This window comes from Hylobates moloch, unplaced genomic scaffold (assembly GCF_009828535.3).
Source record: "Hylobates moloch isolate HMO894 unplaced genomic scaffold, HMol_V3 SCAFFOLD_11, whole genome shotgun sequence".
Classification (NCBI taxonomy): Eukaryota; Metazoa; Chordata; class Mammalia; order Primates; family Hylobatidae; genus Hylobates; species Hylobates moloch.
The window spans coordinates 47,408,714-47,424,111 of NW_026652286.1; the positions used below are offsets into that span (position 1 = coordinate 47,408,714).

The 15,398-nt window shown below is 46.0% G+C and overlaps 1 protein-coding gene and 2 non-coding genes across 3 annotated transcripts; all 3 read left to right on the plus strand.

Moving 5' to 3' along the window:
- Nucleotides 1-5,658: 5,658 nt before the first annotated feature.
- On the plus strand, nt 5,659-13,167 carry RPS3 (ribosomal protein S3). The gene is made up of 7 exons (XM_032166949.2): nt 5,659-5,719; nt 6,862-6,992; nt 7,816-7,909; nt 8,521-8,615; nt 10,203-10,390; nt 10,854-11,050; nt 11,863-13,167. Exons 1-6 carry the CDS (start codon nt 5,690-5,692, stop codon nt 11,045-11,047), a joined length of 732 nt encoding a protein of 243 aa, XP_032022840.1. The 5' UTR covers nt 5,659-5,689; the 3' UTR covers nt 11,048-11,050; nt 11,863-13,167.
- On the plus strand, nt 6,559-6,706 carry LOC116477538 (small nucleolar RNA SNORD15). Its single transcript, XR_004250505.1, has one exon. It is a non-coding gene; the product is annotated as a small nucleolar RNA SNORD15 (small nucleolar RNA).
- On the plus strand, nt 10,603-10,748 carry LOC116477537 (small nucleolar RNA SNORD15). Its single transcript, XR_004250503.1, has one exon. It is a non-coding gene; the product is annotated as a small nucleolar RNA SNORD15 (small nucleolar RNA).
- Nucleotides 13,168-15,398: the final 2,231 nt, after the last annotated feature.

Below are 15,398 nucleotides of genomic sequence, written 5' to 3' on the forward strand. Positions count from 1 at the left end.
TCAATTTTAACCAAATCACTGAGAATCCAATGACATCATTGTGTCTCTCTGGGGGTGTCAGACTCTAAAGTAAGTGACAACTGAATATGGTCGCTATTGCCCTAGAACAGCAATCCCTTAACAGGTGCCATAATGGAGACCCATGTACCCTCTCTCTGCGAACAGTAGAAGCTCCTCTGTCCTCCCACCTCCCTCTGAGCCACTCTGGAGCAGCGAGGCAGGCACACCCACCCCTATTCCCACGACTTCAATTCTCTCTCTTTCTTTGCCAAGCTCATCGAGTGGGATTCAGGTAAGTTTTTCTCTCTTTCTTTTTTTTTTTCCTGAGACAGATCTCACTCTGTTGCCCAGGCTGGAGTGCAGTGGCGCAATCTCGGCTCACTGCAAACTCCACCTCCTGGGCTCAAATGAGTCTCGTGCTTCAGCCTTCTGAGTAGCTGGGACTATAGGCCTGCCACCATGCCCAACTAATTTTTGTATTTTTAGTAGAGACAGGGGTCTCACCATGTTGGCCAGGCTGGTCTCAAACTCCTGGCCTCAAGTGATCTGCCTGCCTTGACCTCCCAAAGCGCTGGGATTACAGGTGTGAGCCACCATGCCCAGCCTTTGGATTCAGGTAAATTCAATGCTTTCTATGAGGTTCTACTGTTTTCAAACTGTTCCCAGAAACTGTGGGCTGTATTCATTCAACCAGGGCAGATCTCACCTTTGGTTTTCAGGAATTTCAGGAAAGTACCTTTGTGACGCTCAGAGGGCCCCTGCATGGCCCAAGTGTGGCCACAAAGCCATATGTTTCTCAGACACACGCAGTCCTCTCTTCACAATCCCAGGGACAATTCTGTGACTCTGTGGGCTAAACAGATAAAGTCTTGCTTTCATTTTGGATACCCAGGGAGAGATTAAGGCACTCTCACTGTCCTTGCTCTTAATTACAACTCAGTGTATTACAACTACTATTGTTTTCATAGCATTATTTTGAGTATTATATTGCCTTTTTCTTATAATAGTCTTAGACAAAGGAAGGGCAGTATGATCAAGACAAAGGCTTCCTTCATGGACTTTCTCCTGGGACTAGGGGGTGACAGGCAGGCAGCCTCCTGGCATCCCTGGGAAGGGCAGCAGATGAGCTACCACATCATCAAGAGGCATTTACCTCAGAGAACTTGCCACTGTCTGATCCTTAGCTTTGAGCCTCCAGAATTTGGTTTTCTAAACATCCCAAATAAGATACAACATGTGCAGGCAAATTCATATTAGTTCCACGCTACAAGGAACTATCTAAAAACCAGAATCCATGCATTGATTTGTTTGCTCTTCAAACTTTGACTGACACTGGGCCTGAGCCTGTCCAGATCCAAGCTCTGAATAGAATGAATAAAATAGGCTCAGTCCAGGCTCTTACAGAAACTACAGTCTACTGAGAGAAACACATAGACCATTCCAACTCAGTGAGATGAGTGTTACAGGAGGGGATGCACAGAACGCTATCAAAGCAGTGAGAGGAGGCACAACCCTGAAGTGGTGTATTTAACATGCAGGCAGCAGGAAAGGGAAAGAGTCAGTATGAAGCGAGATTACCACAGGTAACGGGGAGAATGATTGCTAGAGCAAGGTCTTAAGGAAACAGAACTAAACTAGGACCAGAACACAACAGGAAGGCTGATCTTGGGAAGAAAGAGGGTCTCTTTCCTAAGCCAGGAAGGAAGGAGGAAAGGATAGCTAGGGACACACGGGATTATAGGATGGGCGGGAGGCAGTTTCTGGTTGTACAATCTATTAGGGGGGCAAGGGGCTAGGAGGGAGGTTGACCTACTGAAAGTGAGGAGGAGGTTCTGGGGTTCAAGCTTTGTCAAAGATTATAATAGGGACCATGGGAGAATGTGAGGCATATGGGAATTAAAAATAGAAGCGATTCACTAAGAGGGGCTAGGAGCCTGCTGTGATTTTACTCTGATCCCAGCACGCAAGGCCGGGTGCTCTCCTTCAGCGCCCACATCTCTAGTGAATCCATAGGCAGGTGGATTTACCAGGCTCACATTTTCAGCAACCTGGCCACACTCTATAGACAGACCAAGGAGCTGGATGAAGAGGCACATGAAGAGCAGAGAGAGATAACAGATGGATGGGGGGTGGGGGGGAAGAAAAACAACCTATTCCTAGGTTCCTCATCTTGGTAAGCGTTGTCACCAAGCATTCACACCTGAAGTCACAAACTAGGGCACCTGCTGGGCACAGTGGTTCACGCCTGTAATTCCAGCACTTTGGGAGGCCGAGGCGGGTGGATCATCTGAGGTCAGGAGTTCGAGACCAGCCTGGCCAACATGGTGACACCCTGTCTTTACTAAAAACACAAAAGGTAGCCAGTGGTGGTGCATGCCTATAATCCCAGCTACTCGGGAGGTTGAGGCAGGAGAATCGCTTGAACCCAGGAGGCAGAGGTTGCAGTGAGCCGATATTGCGCCACTGCGCTCCAGCCTGGAAAACAAAGGGAAACTTTGTCTCAAAAAAAAAAAAAAAAAAAGATCCACAGCTACTATCTCTTTGGTTCTTTGGTTCATCCACTTCTTTTCTTTTCTTTTTTTTTTCTTTGAGATGGAGTCTCGCTCTGTCACCCAGGCTGGAGGGCAGTGACTTTGACCATGGCTTACTGCAATTCCACCTCCCGAGTTCAAGCGATTCTCATGCCTCAGCCTCCCAAGTAGCTGGGATTACAGGCGTGCACCACCACACTTGGCTAATTTTTGTATTTTTAGTAGAGATGGGGTTTCACTATGCTGGCCAGGCTGGTCTCAAACTCATGACCTCAGGTGATCCACCTGCCTCGGCCTCCCAAAGTGCTGGGATTACAGGCATGAGCCACTGCGCCCATCCACTTTTTGTCATCTTCCCTAGTCCCTCTGCTCAGCTCCCATAGAACTCTGTTAATTCCATGATCATAGGACAGGTCACTTTACATCAGAGTTGTTTTAGTGCTGGAGTTAAACACTTCAATGGCTTCTAGGACCAGAAAATAACTGAGTGATGCTGCCAGGGAGTGTGGCACATTGGAAAGCCTCTTTTTGTATAACAAGGAAGGAGAGCACTGCCCATGAAGAAATGTGGCTTCACTATTTTGCTAGATCTTTCTATATCCTTAAGAAAAACCTAAAATAGTTTTAGAGAGAAATACCCTGACTTTTAAATGAAGAAAACTGTTCAAACTTAAAACTGTTGGCTGGGTGCGGTGGCTTACGCCTGTAATCCCAGTACTTTTGGAGGCCGAGGTGGGTGGATCACAAGGTTAGGAGTTCAAGATGAGCCTGGCCAACATAGTGAAACCCTGTCTCTACTAAAAATACAAAAATTAGCTGGACATGGCAGCGCGTGCCTGTAGTCACAGCTACTCAGGAGGCTGAGGCAGGAGAATCACTTGAACCCGGGAGGTGGAGGTTACAGTGAGCCGCAATCGCACCACTGCACTCCAGCTTAGGCAACAGAATGAGACTTTGTCTCAAAAAAATAAATAAATAAAATAAAACTGTTATTGAAGTGTTTAGGGGTAAAGTTTACCAATGTCTGCAACTTACTTTGAAGTGCCTCAAAAGATGTATTGGTGGGTGGCTACAGGGATGAGTACATACATGATAAAACAACAGCAAAATATTAATTGTAGCATCATTCTCAATTCCCCCTCAGCTTGGTGATGCATACATGTACAGTTTTTTCAACTGTTCTGTAAGCTTCATAAAAAAATGAAGGAACATTTTTAATTTTTTATTTTTTTTAGACTGAGTCTCACTCTGTTGCCCGGGCTGAGTGCAGTGGCACAATCACGGCTCACTGCAGCCTAGACCTCCTGTACTCAAGCAATCCTCTCACCTCTCCCTCCAGAGTATATGGGACTACAGGCACACACCACCACACCTGGATAATTTTCTTTTTTCACTTTTCATAGAGATGAGGGTGTCTCATTCTATTGCCCAGACTGGTCTCAAACTTCTGGCCTCAAGCGATCCACTTGCCTTGGCCTCCCAAAGTGCTAGGATTACAGGCCTGAGCCACTGCACCTGGCTAGATTTTTTTTTTTAATTGAAAAAGAAGGCCGGGCACGGTGGCTCATGCCTGTAATCCCAGCACTCTGGGAGGCTGAGGCAGGTGGATCACTTGAGGTCAGGAGTTCAAGACCAGCCTGGCCAACATAGTGAAACTTCATCTCTACTAAAAATACAAAAATTGCCGGGTGCGGTGGCTCACGCCTGTAATCCCAGCACTTTGGGAGGCCGAGGCGGGCGGATCACGAGGTCAGGAGATTGAGACCACGGTGAAACCCCGTCTCTACTAAAAATACAAAAAAAATTAGCCGGGCATGGTGGCGGGAGCCTGTAGTCCCAGCTACTAGGAGAGGCTGAGGCAGGAGAATGGCGTGAACCCGAGGGGGATCTTGCAGTGAGCCGAGATCGCGCCACTGCACTCCAGCCTGGGTGACAGAGCGAGATGCCAACTCCAAAAAAAATAAAAATAAAAATAAAATAAAAAAATAAAAATAAAAATACAAAAATCAGCCGGGTGTGGTGGTGTGCGCCTGTAATCCCAGCTACTCAGGAGGCCAAGGCAGAAGAATCACTTGAACCCGGGAGGTGGAGGTTGCAGGGAGCTGAGATCGTACTATTGCACTCCAGCTTGGGCAATGGGAGAGAAAAGAAAGAAAGGAGAGAAAGAGAGAGGGAGAGAGAAAGAGAGAGGAAGGAAGGAAGGAAAGAAGGAAGGAAGGAAGGAAGGAAGGAAGGAAGGAAGGAAGGAAGGAAGGGTCCCAAGGAAGGAAGGAAGGAAGGAAGGAAGGAAGGAAGGAAGGGTCCCATGAGCCACTCTCTGGGACTTCTGTTACAAATTGTAATGGACTTGATGAAAGTAAGGTGGGGTAAGTGAGAACAACATAAAGGACACAGAACGCAGTCCTTAGGACACTTAGTAAATATCAGGTTTTGTTGTTATCATTTGGAACGGAAGAAATGGGCACAGACTGGGGGACATGAGTTGTTTTGTTTGTTTGTTTGTTTGTTTGTTTGAGACAGAGTCTCACTCTGTCGCCCAGGCTAGAGTACAGTGGTGGGATCTCGGCCCACTGCAACCTCCATCTCCCAGGTCCAAGCAATCCTCCCACCTCAGCCTCCCGAGCAGCTGGGATTACAGGTGCCTGACACCACTCCCAGCTAGTTTTTCTATTTTTAGTAGAGACGGGGTTTCACCATGTTCGCCAGGCTAATCTCGAACTCCTGACCTCAAGTAATCCGCCCGCCTTGGCCTCCCAAAGAGGAGTCTTAAATGAGTTTCACTAAGGGATTTCAGCAGATTTTCATTACAGTGTCCACCCTGAAAGTGTAGGGGCCAGAGTTCCACGCTGGTTAATCTATCTTGCTGTGTGAACTTATACCTGTAATTTCCACCTCTGCACCTCACATTGCTTGTTTTTAAACTATGACAATTGAACTCTAAGGTCCTCTTAAGTTTAGAAGTCCTGCTGGATGAACCCCCTTTCCTGTTCCTGCCTACACTCTTCTTTCCCTTGGCGCCTTATTTACGTAAAAACTACATTTCCCATGAGCACCCACAGGCGTCCACGTAGCGCAGCCCTTCGACGTCGCTCGCGCCCTTTATACTCACTTCCGCCCGCGAGCCACTTCCTTTCCTTTCAGCGGAGCGCGGCGGCAAGATGGCCGTGCAAATTTCCAAGAAGAGGAAGGTGAGCTTCTGGGGACTGGGTTCGGGGAACGACGGCGCCGCGCGGGTCGAGGGCTTCTCGGGGTGCCACCGCGAGGCCTGCAGCTCCGTGGCCTGCCCTGGGAAGCGGCTTAGGCTTCCTGGCGTTCCTGCGGGCCGCGGATGGCGGTGGATTGAGTGAGAGGCCCGAGCCAGGCGGGCGCTGTGTGACCGGGGAAGGGAGAGACAGGTTTTTCTCTGGTTCCAAGTGAAGCGCAGAGAGATGGGCACCAGGCGCCCCATCTGTCCCGGAGAAGGCGTTTGTGAGCATTTTTTGGTCAACGGAATTAGTAAACGTGATATTTTGAGGGCGTGTGTCATTTTCCTCATGTCTTATCCCATGGTTTTGGGAAGGGAAGGCAACAGTGTATTCTTGCCTTAACTGGTCGTGTGTGGGTACAGTCTGCTGGCCCTAGGATCTCAACCTGAAGGGTTGCTGACGGTTGCTTGCTCTGTCTGGGGACCCCGGGAGGAAGCTGCCTCGGATTTAACGCCATGTCATTCAATGGGAGAGAACTGTGTAAAAATCATTAGCTTTAAAAATAGACAGTTTGTCATTTCATATATACGCTTCGATGTTAAAATTAAATCCACAACTTCTCGAGAGTTAGGATTTGCCAGCTCTGTTGGTACCGTAAGGCTAGATAACATGGCTGGGATTCTTTAGACGGTGCAGGTTGTGTCTACAAGTGAGAGAGCTTATATGTTAAGTCTACTGTCTGTTCCTTAAAGTGACAAGTACAGTGTCTTTGCTGTGCTGAGTGAAGTGTAAATAGGCCATTAGAGCAGTTTCTTGTTTTGCATGTGGAACTGTTTTAGACCCTTCGATGAAGAGATGATGACGAGTCTGACTTGGGGGTGTTCTCTTTGCCCAGGTGGCCTACTCTGTGCTGCGTTCTGTGGCACGGTTTAAAGGGTCCTGGTTGAAGTAATTTCCTAAAGATGACTTAGAGGCATTTGTCTGAGAAGGGTTGCTGCACTCCTGTTGGAACAAGGGTTTGGAACCATTGGTTGGAGGTATTTAGTTTTGGTGAGGGATGCATTGACTAATAAGACTCGACTGGCTCAGGCGAAAGTGAGCCTACACCCATGTCCTAATTCTGAACTTTGCTTTGTTTGGATTAGTTTGTCGCTGATGGCATCTTCAAAGCTGAACTGAATGAGTTTCTTACTCGGGAGCTGGCTGAAGATGGCTACTCTGGAGTTGAGGTGCGAGTTACACCAACCAGGACAGAAATCATTATCTTAGCCACCAGGTAAAACTCTGGCCATCACCTATAATTGTTGTAAATGCCAAGTTGGTTTATTTATTTATTTATTTATTTATTTATTTATTTTTGAGACAGAGTCTTGCTCTGTCCCCAAAGCTGGAGTGCAGTGGCGCGATCTCACTGCAAGCTCCGCCTCCCGGGTTCATGCCATTCTCTTGCCTCAGCATCCCGAGTAGCTGGGACTACAGGCGCCCGCCAACACACCTTGCTAATTTTTTGTATTTTTAGTAGAGATGGGGTTTCACCGTGTTAGCCAGGACGGTCTGGATCTCCTGACCTCGTGATCCGCCTGCCTCGGCCTCCCAAAGTGCTGGGATTACAGGCGTGAGCCACCGCACCCGGCCGGTTTATCCTATATGAACTTAAGGGGACAGACGGACCAGTGAATCTGGGCTTAGTGAATGTAATTGCTTCTTAAAAGCTAGATTTTAAGGCCAGGCGTAGGATCACTTGAGCTCAGGAGTTCAAGATCAGCCGGGGCAACATGGGGAAACCCCCTCTCTACAAAAAATAAAAAAGGGTGTGGTGGTGCATGCTTGTGGTCCCAGCTATTCCAGAGGCTGAAGCAGGCGATGGCTTGAGCTCAAGAGGTTCAGGCTGCAGTGAGCCATTGGTGTGATCCAGCCTGGTTGACAGAGTGAGACCCTGTCTCAGAAAAAAAGCTGCATTTTAAAAATTTTAGTTTTTGTCAATGAAAAATACATGCTTTGTGGCAGAGATTTTGCTACCACACATCCACACGTATATGCAAGATTTAAAGTTACATTTGCATTTGTGAGAATCATGAATTGTCACTTTTTCCCCCCAGAACACAGAATGTTCTTGGTGAGAAGGGCCGGCGGATTCGGGAACTGACTGCTGTAGTTCAGAAGAGGTTTGGCTTTCCAGAGGGCAGTGTAGAGGTGAGTGATTCTGGCATATGCCAGAGATAATGGCTCTTCAGAATGATACTTCTAAAAACTCTCAACTTGGAGACTTTAATTGTTCATTACAAATGGACTGGTATAACTGTTGAAATTCTCTTAATGAATAATGGGCTTAACTTTGTAAGCCTGTTCTGCTAATCGCTGATGGTTAAAGGATGTTACATTCAACTTGGGTATAGAAATGATGCATATGATGAATTGACTATCCCCATTGGTATACTTGGTATGGCCAAAGGAGCCAGGGTGGGAGGGCAAGGAACCTGCATTGTGTGTAGGTGGTAGAAGTGCTTTAGGAATTGAGGGATACTGAAATTATATGCTGTATGTGATGGTGGTGTCCAATCTTTTTGGCCTCCATAGGCTACATTGGAAGAAGAAATGTCTTGGGCCACACTACTGGTAGCGCAAAAAATCACGATGTTTAATTTCTGTTGGGCCACAATCAAAGCCATCTCCTGGGCAGCATGCGGCCCGTGGATTGGGCAAGCTTGGTGTAGAAAGTGATACTTGTGTGGCAAATGCCAAATTTCAACTTTCAGTTGAAAATAATGGTGATGGTAACAGGATATCCCTTGCTTCCTTTAAAGCTTTATGCTGAAAAGGTGGCCACTAGAGGTCTGTGTGCCATTGCCCAGGCAGAGTCTCTGCGTTACAAACTCCTAGGAGGGCTTGCTGTGCGGAGGTAAGTGTCCTGAGACCTAATGGTCATGACCTTTTGTGTGTATCAAAATATGTCTGCCATTTGTTAATTTAGCATATGAACTGTTATAAAGTTACAGGATCTGCCAGTCTCCCAGGATTATAATAAGATACTAAGCCATGCCCTCACTGAACTGGTAGGCTAACAAGACTACCAAAGCAGCAAGAACCATAAAGGGTGGTCAGTCCTGTAATGGAGAAGTGTTCTGGGTGCTTTGGGAGTTAAACACAAATAGAACTGTCCAAGGAGGGGACCAACTCCTGTTGGTCTTCTCAAGAAGGCTTTACAAAGAGCCCTGTTGGGGGCGGGGGCGGGGTGGTGGGCAATGAGGAATAATTAGGCCTGTTACTGGGTGTGTGTTACATATCCCTAGGTAGAAGTGCCTTAGTACTTGTAGGATACAATGAAACTTTAGTAGCAATCATTCAAATCTGCTTAATGTGTTCACTCTTAAAATGGTATTGTGAAGAGATAAGATAGACCTGATGCAAAATAGCTTAAAATCTAGACACTTAACCTCTGAGTTGCATGCAGATGGTAGTAATGTGAGGGTCTACTGGTAAGATTTCGACAGGAAGTTATTTGTGCAGTTTGACTGTATGTCAAGGCATTGAAATGCCTTGCCTAGAGGAATGACAGGAAAGCTGTGCTGTAGGAAGGTTGATTGGTAGGGATGGGTAGTGTAGGCAAGGCTGTAGGTAGGGACCTAGAAAAGACTGCTTACCTGGTTTGAGTGCCAGCTAGGCTGCTTAGAACAATGGTTCTCAGATTAGTGCCAGTCCCAGACCCACCAAATGGGAAACTGGATGTGTGGCTCAGCAATCTGTCTTAATAACCCCTCCACATGCTGTTTGCACACATTGAAGCAAGTTAATGAACTTCTCAGCCTGGGATCTCCTATCTTCTAAGGTGGACCATTATACCACCTCTCAGTTGTGGGATATTAAGTAAGTTAAATGTGAAAGGGCCCTGGAGGTGGCTAGCTCTCCAGTTAGTATCTCGCAGAGTGTAAACTAATTTGAATGAGTTGTGGGGGTGGGGGTAGGTCATATTTTAAAATGTTTTATCAGCATTCTAATAGCAAGGTAGCCAGGATCCTAGGTGGGTTAGCTTTCCTAGTGAATGAGACTTCGGAGCTTGCAGAGTATTTCAAGGGACCACAGAGTGGGTAATTGTGGAGTTTAAATGTGGTTCTCAGTTTTGATTATACATGAGAATCACCCGGGGAGCATTTTTAAGTACATATTCCTGGACTTTGCCCATTTAATTGGCCTAGAGTAGGGCCTAGATGTTAGGGTTTCTTTTGTTTTTTATTGTAGCCTTCTGAGGTGATTCCAGTCTGCAGCCAGGGTTGGAAAGTACATATTTAGGAGCTTGACATACTTGATGAATATTACCCTAAGGTTCGGAATGATAGGTGTGGAAGAGAATTGGTATTCTTGGGACCAGACTCTGGTCAAATTTATTCTCCATTAAAGGAACATTGAAAACCAAGTCTTTGTTTTGTTTTTCAAACTTGGTGGAGGTCCTTGACGATAACACAAGTGGCTCTCTTCTGTTCTTTTAAAGGGCCTGCTATGGTGTGCTGCGGTTCATCATGGAGAGTGGGGCCAAAGGCTGCGAGGTTGTGGTGTCTGGGAAACTCCGAGGACAGAGGGCTAAATCCATGAAGTTTGTGGATGGCCTGATGATCCACAGCGGAGACCCTGTTAACTACTACGTTGATACTGCTGTGCGCCACGTGTTGCTCAGACAGGGTGAGCAGCTGAGAGTGCTTGGCAAAGGGCATTTGTGGACAGATTTGGTTTTCCGTAGACATCTAAGTATTTGGGGGAGTTTATCATGGAAGTAGCTGGGCATGATCATATTCCTTGGTGTATCGATTGCCACGTTGATCTGTAAGAATCGAATTGCTGAGATCTGTCAGATCCAAGAGTTGATTTGTCCTTGTTTTAGCCATCTGTGTACCCTTCAGTGATGACACGATGACGAGTCAGAAAGGTCACATCCTGCTGTTGGTCCTTGTCAGTGCCATGTTCTGTGGTGCTGTGCACGAGTTCCTTTTGCAGAAGTGTCCTATTTATTGATCGATTTAGAGGCATTTGTCTGAGAAGGGTCCAGACCCAGGGGTGCTTGAGTAAACTGCTTGCTCTCTTTGGTCTTGTGTGATGGGGGCCAGTGAGACCCCAGCTGTGTGCTAACAACTGTGGTGTCCTCTAGGTGTGCTGGGCATCAAGGTGAAGATCATGCTGCCCTGGGACCCAACTGGTAAGATTGGCCCTAAGAAGCCCCTGCCTGACCACGTGAGCATCGTGGAACCCAAAGATGAGATACTGCCCACCACCCCCATCTCAGAACAGAAGGGTGGGAAGCCAGAGCCACCTGCCATGCCCCAGCCAGTCCCCACAGCATAACAGGTATGTCTGCAGGGGCAGGGGTCTCTTGGAGCAGAATAGGGTCCTTCCAAGTCTTTCTGTTAATACTTGTATCCCACATTCTGGTAAGCATTTGGTGAATAAGAATTTCATTTATTTGCTTTATGTGGGAGAATACAAGTTGAAACCTGGGGTCTGTTTAACCCTCGGTTCCATTGGGACAGGTGTTTGCCTTTATTCTTTTCAGAAAGAAGTTCCTGCTTTTACTCATGTATATGAAATAGTTTTCCCTTATCCTCCCTTATTTGCTCAAAAAAACAATTTTTTTTTTTTTAGAGACACAGCCTTGTTCTGTCGCCCAGGCTAGAGTGCAGTGGCACAATATTGGTTCACTGCAACCTCTGCCTCCCGTGTTCAAGCAATTCTCCTGTCTCAGCCTCCCGAGTAGCTGGGATTATAGGCACCTGCCACCAAGCCCAGCTAATTTTTGTATTTTTAGTAGAGACAGGGTTTCACCTTGTTGGCCAGGCTGGTCTCAGACTCCTGACCTCAGGTGATCCACTGTGCTTGGCTGCTCAAGATTTTCTAGGCACTTTTGCTATTCTGTCCTTTAGCAGCCCCTGTAAAACACTAACAAGCCTCCTATGGTCAACACTTGGGGTTTTTGTTTATAGGTGTTGTGTCTCTAGGTGCCTTGTATTTTTTTTTTTTGTATATGAAAAAGGACAAACCCTTATGTATGTATTTTATTAATGTTGCTGCAAACCCTAAGTGGGAGTGTGTATCCATTTGGTAAATGAGGAACTTAATAACTCGGGTAAAGTTTCTTACTTTTGTGCTTTATTTGGTTTCAGGGTCTCCTTGGCAGCTGTGTTCTGGAGTCTGGATGTTGCTCTGTAAAGACCTTTAATAAAATCTTGTACAAAGACACAAGGTCTGACTAGACTGTTCAATATTCAGACTGAGGGGCATGTTGGCCTCCGGAGCATTACATACCTTCTTGGTTTTAACCATACTTGTGGTATTTGCAAGGGCCAGAACAGTAAGACCCAAGCAGAGCCAACCAGAGAAATATCTTTGTGTGATAGCGAAGGCTGATAGCAAGCAAGGCAGCACCTTGATTCGTTGTCCTGTAGTTAGGATTGTAGGTTTAGAAGAGGGATATATTTGAGTTTTTCCTATGTATAAGGTGATCCATGTTGCACATAGAAAGTGAATATAAATGGCCATTATATTTTGTGTCATGCTGTGCTCTAAGTGTTCTTTACATATGTACTCGTTAATCAACCTCTTTAAAGTGTAAAGGAGATTTGCTCGCACCACTGAAGGCACTTAAGGCTCAAGTAAATTTGCCTAAGCAGTATAAAGCTATCATTAGAATCCACATTCCTAAGTTGTGTTTTCTTAGGGTATCATGGAACCAGTCATTGGTACTACAGGCCATTATGTTCTGGAGAACTGTAAAGAACATTTAAATTGTCTCTGATTTTATCTATCAAAGTTTTGAAGCATTTTCTACTAGTGTCTGTACTTTACAAGAAATTCGGCACTATTTTTTCAGGCAAAACTAGTGAGGGACAGGTTGGCTTGAAAATCATATGAGACCGATGATAAATCAGATTCTGGTTGATCACAGAGGGGACTTCCAGGGACAGCTGTTACGGGCCTGGAAGGCCTAATCAGGTGGCTGCTTCCTGGTGATGTAGCCTGGCTGATGAGATAACCCTGGCTCCATAGACCACTTAGCAGGTGCTGTGATGATTTGGTTGTCTTCTCAATTAGACTGAGCTGCACATGGTGTTTGTATTGCTTGGCACATGGTAAGGGCTTAATATTTGAGGTAGTTATGTAGGGCGCACACTGACAAGTATCTGTCCCCCCTTCCTCTTTGACTCATAAATTGGTCATCTTAACCATTTAAGTGTACACTTCTATAGTGATAGAGTCAGCCCTCTGTCCAAGGGATTTGCATCTGTGGATTGAGCCAACTTTGGATAAAAAATAATCAAAAAGGATGGTTGTGTGTGTACTGAACATGTAGACTTATTTTTCTTATTTTCAAAATACTATATTTGTCACTTATTTTCTTGTACACTGCAGTGTAACAGCTATGTAGCATGTACATTAGGTATTAAAAGTAATCCAGTGAAGATTGAAAGTCTAAGGATGTGCTTAGGTTATCTTAGGTATAAATACTCTACCATTTTGTATAAGGAATTTAAGCATCTGGGGATTTTGGTATTTGAAGGGGGTCATAGAACCAATCATTGGTACTGCAGGAAGACTGCTGTATATTCTCATTGTGCATCAATCTCTAGAACTTAATCTTGCAGATGTGCTGCCCCTCCTTCACTTTTTTGAAAGAGCCTTTGATGATTATATGGATTCCTGTCTTTTTTTTTTTTTTTTTGAGGTGGAGTTTCGCTCTTGTGTACCAGGCTGGAATGCAATGGTGCTATATCGGCTTATTGCGACCTCCGCCCCCCGGGTTCAAGCCATTCTCCAGCCTCAGCCTCCTGCTAGCTGGGATTACAGGCACCCGCCACCATGCCCAGCTAATTTTTGTATTTTTAGTAGAGATGGGGTTTCCCCATGTTGGCCAGGCTGGTCTCAAACTCTTGACTTCAAGTGATCCCCCCACCTCGACCTTCCAGAGTGCTGGAATTACAGGCGTGAGCCACCACACCCAGCCAGTTGAACTTACTGGAACGTCCGCAAATTTTTTTTTATTTTTTGAGACGGAGTCTCGCTCTGTCACCCAGGCTGGAGCGCAGTGGCGCGATCTCTGCTCACTGGTTCACGCCATTCTACCTCAGCCTCCTGAGTAGCTAGGACTACAGGTGCCTGCCACCAAGCCCGGCTATTTTTTTTGTATTTTTAGTAGACGGGGTTTCACCGTGTTAGCCAGGATGGTCTCGATCTGACCTCGTGATCTGCCTGCCTCGGCCTCCCGAAGTGCTGGGATTACAGGCGTAAACCACTGTGCCCGGCCAAACATCTGCAAATTATGTGCTGGGAATAGGTTAAGACTATACTGCGCTGTGTATTACTAGATTAGATGATCTTTTAAATTCCTCATGAGTTTTCTTCAGTTCACTTGGAAGTTCAGCCGGTAGGAGAAGTTAGTGCTGTTAATTCCCACTAGGTGTTGCTGTAACAAAGGAAATGTGCAGTAAGAGTAATAGCTTAAGGAGAAAGAAAGAAACTTAATGAATTGTGACAGAAAAGTATGCAGGTTATTAGCATAATAGATTACTGAATTATTGGGAGAAAGTGCTGTTAATTGCCACTAGGTGGTGCTGTGACAAAGGCAGTGTGCAGTAAGAGTAACAGCTTAGGGAGGAAGAAATAATTGTGACAGAAAAATGAAGATTATTAGTGTATAGATTACTGAATTATCAAAGTGAACACCCCTGTGTAACCATTTAAAAATGCCAAAATGTGTGCAGCTGTGGTGGCTCACACCTGTAATCCCAGCACTTTGGGAGGCCAAGGCAGGTGGATCACTTGAGCCCAGAAGTTCCAGGCCAGCCTGGACAACATGGTGAAACCCTGTCTCTACGAAGAGATTTTAAAAATTTGCCAGATGTGGAGACTGAGGTGGGAGGATGGCTTGATCCTGGGAGGTGGAGATTGCAGTGAACCATAATGGTGCCACCACTCTCCAGCCCAACCTGGGTGACAGACCCTGTCTCAAAAAAAAAAAAAAAAACCCAGATTTGCCCCCTCCCTTGTAGATCTAAGAAGATATGGGAGGCCAGGTGCAGTGGCTCATGCCTGTAATCTTGAGGAGGCTGAAGTGGGATTTTTTTTTCTTTTTGAGACAGTCTTGCTTTGTCACCCAGGCTGGAGTGCAGTGGCACAATCTCAGCTCACTGCAACCTCAGCCTCCTGAGTAGCCGTGATTACAGAAGACCACTCCTGGCCAGTTTTTGTATTTTTAGTAGAGATAGGGTTTCACCATGTTGGCCAGGCTGGTCTTGAACTCCTGACCTCAAGTGATCTGCCTCCCAAAGTGCTGGGATTACAGGCGTGAGCTACTGTACGCAGCCTAGTCTTCTACAGAAAACTATATAAGACAAATGTAGAGCTCAGGTGAGCACTCGGTAACCAGAGTTTGAGAAGTGTAAATTATGCTGGGACTCCCTCTATATCCCACTCTAAACACAGCCCCACCCTCCCAAGTTACCTTGATTTTCTTTTTTGAAAAGAACACTAATCTATGTGTTTGTATTTTTATTTTATTTATTTTTTCTTTTTTGAGAAGGTCTGGCTCTATTGCCCAGGCTGGAGTGCACTGGTAGTGACACAATTTCACTGCAAACTCCACCTCCTGAGCTCAAGCCATCCTCCCACTTCCACCTCCCGGGTAGCTGGGACTACAGGCATG

Bases quoted from the DNA above. Each gene is read 5' to 3' on its own strand.
- RPS3 (XM_032166949.2), top strand. From the start codon at position 5,690: ATGGCCGTGCAAATTTCCAAGAAGAGGAAG. The intron at 7,910-8,520 runs GTGAGTGATTCT...CTTCCTTTAAAG, and splicing joins TTCCAGAGGGCAGTGTAGAG to CTTTATGCTGAAAAGGTGGC. The intron at 10,391-10,853 runs GTGAGCAGCTGA...GGTGTCCTCTAG, and splicing joins CCACGTGTTGCTCAGACAGG to GTGTGCTGGGCATCAAGGTG.